The sequence below is a fragment of the Miscanthus floridulus genome, chromosome 17 (genome assembly GCF_019320115.1).
Source record: "Miscanthus floridulus cultivar M001 chromosome 17, ASM1932011v1, whole genome shotgun sequence".
Classification (NCBI taxonomy): Eukaryota; Viridiplantae; Streptophyta; class Magnoliopsida; order Poales; family Poaceae; genus Miscanthus; species Miscanthus floridulus.
In genome coordinates, this window is record NC_089596.1 from 67,790,533 (window position 1) to 67,798,128 (window position 7,596).

General features: G+C 47.2%; 1 protein-coding gene across 1 annotated transcript; it reads left to right on the top strand.

The window, feature by feature from the left end:
- Positions 1-1,328: 1,328 nt before the first annotated feature.
- LOC136516791 (lichenase-2) lies at positions 1,329-6,096 on the top strand. The gene is made up of 2 exons (XM_066510273.1): positions 1,329-1,584; positions 4,785-6,096. The coding sequence occupies exons 1-2, from the start codon at positions 1,509-1,511 to the stop codon at positions 5,714-5,716; spliced, it is 1,008 nt and encodes a 335-aa protein (XP_066366370.1). The 5' UTR covers positions 1,329-1,508; the 3' UTR covers positions 5,717-6,096.
- Positions 6,097-7,596: the final 1,500 nt, after the last annotated feature.

A 7,596-nucleotide genomic window follows, 5' to 3' on the forward strand; every position in this document is an offset into this window, starting at 1 on the left:
CTGTTTATCACAAAATTAATTTATTAATCACTCACATATGTATGTATGCATGTACTACAAGAGTATATATGGATCAGCTAGCATCAGCTGCTTTTGTTGTGTGAACCAATTTGGTACACCTAATTTTATCTCTTCATTAGTAGTTATACTAGAAAGCAGTTGCATAACGGGACTCCACACCGATAGGCGATAGCAACAGCATGTGCCTTCCTATCCACAGATCAGGTTGGCATTATAAAAATTTTAACGGTTGGATGGTAGAGCAAGCCAGTTCGTTGTTCAGGGTTGCAAATAGCATACGAGGAGAAGAATATATGGTATACCAAACCGGCCTGATATACCGATAGAAGTTGTATTATTCTGTCTCACTGACTACAAATATTTATAGGATTATTATTAATTAATTTTTTGAAAAGAAAATATGATTTTTTTATATAGCTGATACATTCAAATCAATCAATTTCCTTTGATAAACCACGCACCAACTCTAGTGGAACTAGTCTTCTGAAAAAAAAGTTGTAAACATGGGCATATTGGAGTCCATGGAGCACCTAATATCTCATTAAAGTGGTGCAAGTAATTCTTTGGTTCATAAGAGATTGTTAATTAGGTACACCAAATATACTAGTTTTGTCATCATTTGAACTATGAATTTTTGACAACAGATTTATGGAATCTATAAATGAAGTTGAAGATAAGGCGACTTGCTATTGTTCACTGACAAATATAGGAGAACAACAAAAGGTAGATGCCCCAAGGACAGCGGTTACCTTAATGGATTTGATCGCGATTGTGTAAGAAAATATCTAGCTAGATGACCTCATGCGAAAAGATTATTATGCAACAGCTACATCAGTCTTAGAATTCCCACATAAAGAAGTCATCTAGGTAAATAGTCAAGTCGTGTCGACTTATAAAACTTGAAAAATTGTCGTAAAAACACCGACACACGACGAATGTTCCCTGAGTAAGACGTGCACACTTGTCGACCAAACTACGTTGAGAACACCGATTCGGCGCGCCGCGTCCTCGCAGTTGACCTAAAAACTTCCCTTTCAAGAACATCATGGCTCCTGAAAATTTAAACCCGTTTTTCAAAAGTAGTTTGGTATGAGATGAACCCCTTAGTCACAAGTCACAACAACCTAGTGTACCGGATAACCTCTGGCTACCAGACACTGCGGGACTCGTGACGCCAGCAAACGGCTCTCGTCAATAGGAATAGGCTAAACTAAAGTTGGCTGCTGCTGGAGAGGGCCGGATTTTCATGTGGATTGGACCGAACCCTGTCCGCCTCTCCGATCCTCGGCATCTATATAAGGGGCCTGCTGCCACCACTTGTATCGCCAAGGAAACACAATTCAGCACAAGCCAAGAGAGAAAACATAGTCTTCTTAGCTTGGAGAGACGTGTTAGCATAGCCACGAAAGAGAGTGCTCTGGCCGGCTTCTGCTAGCTAACTAGCCACCAGCCTTTCAAGGCAACAGAGATAGAGAGGTTGAGAGAGAATGGCAAGCAGGCAAGGTGTAGCCTCCATGTTCGCCATGGCATTGCTCCTCGGGGTCTTTGCATCCATCCCACAAAGTGATTACCCTCTCTCTCTCTCTCTCTCTCTCTCTCTCTCTCTCTCTCTCTCTCTCTCGTGCATGCATGCATCTTAAAAAAATGATTAGCTAGTAAGTAGGGTATGTAGCAGTTTTGTTTGTGCACTGTTCATATGTAGCAGAAGGCTTCCTCGGAGGAAGCAGGTAGTAACTAAATTGACCTGGATTAGATTAAAAGATTAGTTTTTTTAGTGTAAAGATTAAAAGATTAGTTAATTACGTTGCCATGTCATGAGTGAATAGATAGATAATATAGGAGCGAGGCAGAAGCACACACACATCCCTCTCTCATCAACAACGTCATGCAAGGATCCCTTTAGCCGTCAAAACCGCCCGGTCCATTTGGTGGTGCCCGTCGCTTTCTTTCTGCCTTTTATCTATTCTGTCTAGGTCACATGGTAAACGGCGTCTCCTTCACTCTCCATGAATCACATCTTCACCAATGGAACAGTAGTAGTAGTCTCTTATGCCAGTCACTTTCGTCTTATGAAAATTAAGGAACCCAAGTTTTGACTGCCGGCTTGCTTATGGACTAGTGCATGTTTAACAATATTTTTTCTTTGCTTGCAAAACTTGCTTTCACGTGCATGCTGAACCGGGTCTGCAGCAGCAGGGTAGACATCAAAGTGGAATTTAGGGGAACATGCATGTCTTTTTATTTTTTTTTACATCAGAAGAAAATACATATATGTAGTCTTAATTAGCTTATAGGTCAGTAATTTTTTTCCAACAAAGAAAAAGAAAGTTGGATATAGGAACAATATCGTAAGCATATATACTGTTCCTCTGGGAATTAATATCTTTATCAATCACCTAGAAAACGATGTTTCTGGCCGGCTAGCAAGTATCGTCTAAAGGCTAAAGCACAGAAAGTTGACGGCGAAATATGGAAGCTAAAGTTACTGTGTGTGCCCCTGCTCTCTGCTGGGGGCATGCATGCAACAAGCTTGCAAATGAAGTCTGCCTTTAATTTGTTCGGTGAGCACGCTCACGTCACTTTAGCTAGTAGCTAGCAGTACTAGTTGCCTCCTAACCATGCATGCATCTTTCTTAAACCATCAATCACAAAGTTAACCCGGCCGCCCCAGGGCTTTGCAGTCTGTCTCGCCATGCATGCGTGCAAGCTAGCTTTTTCTGATGCTGTGCCGCCGCTACTGTTGACGCCAGTCCTACCACTACTCAAATCCCTGACCTGGATAGGATCGCTAGGTCGCCGTCTCGCCGATGATGCCTGCTTCGATTCAGATGCCCGGCCCGGCCGGCCTGATGAGAGGAGAACGGATTCGGTGCAACCACTCTGCACTGCATGCTAGCAAGTGATGCAACAAACCAATTAACCCATCGCTGGCCAGGCCATCCTTTTCGTTTGCGTCTTCCTCCACTCCATCGGTCGGTTCGCCGGCCGTGGTCGCGTCGTCACTACTTGACATTTCGTCAACGGCGACGCATGATGCCGCACCGGCCGGCCGGCGTCTCTGCTATACAGCTGCCGTGTGTACGTACGGCACAGCTGCTCCATTCTTCAAGCTTTGATGATTAGCTAAGCTAGCTACTATACTATACGGCTGGTGGTGATCATCGAATTAATGGTGCTGCTGGTCCGGCTAGCCATGCATCCATGCAGCACAACCAACCGGCTCATCAAACTCACTTGCATTGGGGATTAGATTAAATAAATTATTAATGGGATACATAAATAGATTATTAATGCATGAATAGGGCTAGTTCGACCAGGTGCAAATCATAAAGGTTGCTATACGAGCAGATGAGTAGTCTTGGTCGTCTAATCAGGATTCTTTTATTTTGTCAGCACCTGCACATCAATCTTTTCTCCCGACAGAGGCATATATATAAGCTCTACCAACAATTCAATATAATGGAAGAGAATATATATATATATATATATATATATATATATATATATATATATATATATACACACACACACACACACACACACACACACACACACACACACACACACACACACACACCCCACACACACACACACACACACACACACGTATAGGTATATATACATACAAATCTATATGTGTGAGAGAGGTAGCTAGGCAGTTAGCCCTGATACGCACGGGCCGGCCGGTTAGGCTAGCTAGCTAACGGCTTTGGCGATCCACATCGATCATATGTGGACTATCCAACGGTCGTGGTGCGGACGTTGGACCAAGAGCTAGAGCTTTATCCGTCCCCACATCCAATCCTCTCTCTCTTTCTCTAGCATCGTCATGTGGTCCTCTACTTCTCCATCTCTCTCTAAGCATACAATTCCTAATCCATTTCCTAGGTTGACTGATAGTGCCGTACTAGCACACGCCTGCTAAAAATCTTTTACCAATTTTCAAAAGGATAAAACATTAGTAAGGTTACCTGCTTTCCGGCATATTTTCTGCAAAGTCAAAGTTAAGGTAGAACTAGGATGTGAACCAATGCAAACAGAGGGGGCAGGGGCAGCTAACTCAAAAGTTGCACTCACTCACCAGCAGGTCAAAGTTTATTCCCTTGTTTAAGGTTGCTCGGTCGCCACGAGCTAATCCACTTACTATTCCTCCTTTCTTGCACGCAGCGACAACCCGGTCAAGCTGCTGGCAAAATATTCCTCGGCAGTGTCTGCGTGCACTTGACACCAACTGAGACTCACTGTAAAAAGAACAGAAAAAAAAATGGTTTCACGTAACATCAGCAATAAGGGGTCCTCCAGATACATAAATAAAGAGAAGGAATAAGCATGTTAGGAGATGCCTGAGCTGAGCGCCCGTGCATAGACACAAATTTTCAGTTAAATGTCACTTTCCTCTAGGGTTAGGAATTTCAGTGGATCGGATTTCCAACGTCAGGTCAAAAGGCTGCGGTTGTGTTTCTACATGCACCTGCCTGTTGTTAGTTCTAGTATTTGCACACTTTCTTTCATTTCTTTCTTGCTATTAGTAATCCATCCATCGTATTTTTACTGCATCCTTAATTAGAAGCTAGGAGCAGAAATTAATTGATGTTTATTATCTGGGACGGTGAAAACAATGCAGTAAATAATAAATTTACTGTGGTTAATTAATTAACTAATCAATTAATAAGATTTAAACAGTTTGACTTCTCGAAAACGAAAATTGCATTCTTCTGTAGATGGAGAGAGTATTAACTGACTATTGGTACGTATACGTGCAGGTGTTGAGTCCATCGGGGTGTGCTACGGCATGAGCGCCAACAACCTACCGCCGGCGAGCACGGTGGTGAGCATGTACAAGTCGAACGGCATCTCGGCGATGCGTCTGTACGCGCCCGACCAGGCGGCACTCCAGGCCGTGGGCGGCACGGGCATCAGCGTCACGGTGGGCGCGCCCAACGACGTGCTGTCCAGCATCGCGGGCAGCCCGGCCGCGGCGGCCTCCTGGGTCCGCAACAACATCCAGGCGTACCCGTCCGTGTCCTTCCGCTACGTGTGCGTGGGCAACGAGGTGGCGGGCGGCGCGGCGCAGAACCTGGCCCCGGCCATGGAGAACGTGCACGCGGCGCTGGCGGCGGCGGGGCTGGGCCACATCAAGGTGACGACGTCGGTCTCCCAGGCCATCCTGGGCGTGTACAGCCCGCCGTCGGCGGCGCAGTTCACGGGGGAGGCGCAGGGGTACATGGGCCCCGTGCTGGAGTTCCTGGCCCGCACGGGGTCGCCGCTGATGGCCAACATCTACCCGTACCTGGCCTGGGCCTACAACCCGAGCGCCATGGACATGAGCTACGCGCTCTTCACCGCCTCGGGCACCGTAGTCCAGGACGGCGCCTACGGGTACCAGAACCTCTTCGACACCACCGTCGACGCCTTCTACGTCGCCATGGGCAGGAACGGCGGCTCCGGCGTGCCGCTCGTGGTGTCGGAGAGCGGGTGGCCGTCCGGCGGCGGCGTGCAGGCGACGCCCGCGAACGCGAGGGTGTACAACCAGTACCTGATCAACCACGTCGGGCGCGGGACGCCGCGGCACCCGGGCGCCATCGAGACGTACCTCTTCTCCATGTTCAACGAGAACCAGAAGGAGAGCGGCGTGGAGCAGAACTGGGGGCTCTTCTACCCAAACATGCAGCGCGTCTACCCCATCAGCTTCTAACTGATCAATGGAAAGCTGCTGCTGGGATTGGAGAGCTCCTTAGTACACGTACGTACACGGACCGCCGTATATGTCCGTGCGTCTGTAAGTACGTATACGTATCGGTATATGTGGGCTTGCTTTGCGACCGCTGGGAGTATCCAATCAATGCTTACTCCCAGATGCGTACGCCGTGAGTGAGTGAGTATAGCATTTCTATATGTGTATACATCGAAAGGGGTCGGAGACGTACGCTCTCGTACCGTAGATAAATACGGTACATCGTCGTCAATTGATGATCTCCCTTCGTAGCTAGAAGTATATAGAGAGGGGTTGATGATGGGTAAGATACAGATGTACATTATCACGCACCGTATAAATATACGGTTTAATTAATTTGAGATGATTTGTCACCTGTACGCGCGCGTACTACTTCGATCCTAGCTTCACAAGCTAACGTAAGGCTATCTCCAGCGACAACACCCAAAATACAAGACCTATTTATCTTTTAGGTAGCGCTACAGACAAAAAATTCAATACGTATTCGGCATCTTCTCCAACGACAAGACTCAAAAAAGAATTATTTCTGTAAATGGGTTTTCAGTAGAGAGGATGTCCATATTTGAATCGTGTCTCTCAGACAATGTAAAATAGGTCTCCTATATAGGTAGGAAACTGATTTTGGGTCTCTTGCTATCCATTTTAAATTTAGATGTTCATATAGGTTTTTATTGGAGACAGTAACGATGCATGCATGGCTCGCCGCCGACGTGGAGCCTTGTGAGGCCAGACGCGTGGTACCGGCGGACGCCTAGCCGCCACACCGGATTATATGGCCCATATCGGCCATCGCCGAGCTCGATCGCTCGCGCGTGCGCGCCGGCCGTACGACGACAGCGGCCGGACGGGCAGACGGCGACGCGAGCAGGGAAAGCGCCACTTTGCTGGAGGAATTATGCTAGCAGGCAGACGATCCGGTCCATTCGAAGGTACGGCGATAGATGAGATAGGGCTGCTTTCTCTACGCCGTGTGCTCCGCGTCATCCATCCGTTTGTGGATACGTGTACATCTCTCGTCCAGGCTAGCTGACTCATCATCACCTGCGAACTGAACCATCATATATATGTGCCTGATTAAATTAAGTTCCTCACTAAAAAAGGTTTCTCTTCTTCTGCAAACACAACTGCTTCTCTACCATACGAATTACGACTCTTCATGTGGACATGTTGAAACTGGGGTATACATGCGCTCCTCCGCTTATACACTGAACAAGCCGGCCGGTCGCTTCTTAATTTCAGTTCAGCCAGCAGGCTACCACTACCAGATGATGATCTTGACAGCAGGATTCGTTGTTTTAAATGATGGTTCCTACAGGAGCCAGTAGTAATTGTTAGTGTTGATCTCATCCGACTCAACCCAACGGTCGAGTTGGGCCTTAATCCAGTGTCCTGATCGGGGGCATCCAACCAAAACCGAGGTTGGTGGGCCCCGTCGTGCTGCACTATTTAGAGGGAGGTGGGTCCAGGGCGTAGACACGAGGTTCACCATGATCCCCACTTCCTGCTCTAACCCTACCGATCAGGGGAGTGCTGAAGCGGCGAGAAGCATCACCACCGGACCGCAGCACCTCGCGTCGCCGTCGAATAGGATCCACTCTAGGTAACGATGACCTAGGGTGAGGTACATCACCTAGTTTTCTATCTAAGTTATGCATTTATCCATTGATCTGCACCTAGAGGTTCTAGAATTCCTATCAATGGTACCAGAGCTAGGTTATCTAGTGTGTAGATCGCGTGTTGGGGTAGAAAAGAAGAACAATTTTAGAAAGAAGATGAACAGTGGGTTCGGATTTGGCTGGTTAGGGTTTGACCGAACCCTAAGACCTAACCCTAGAGAGAGA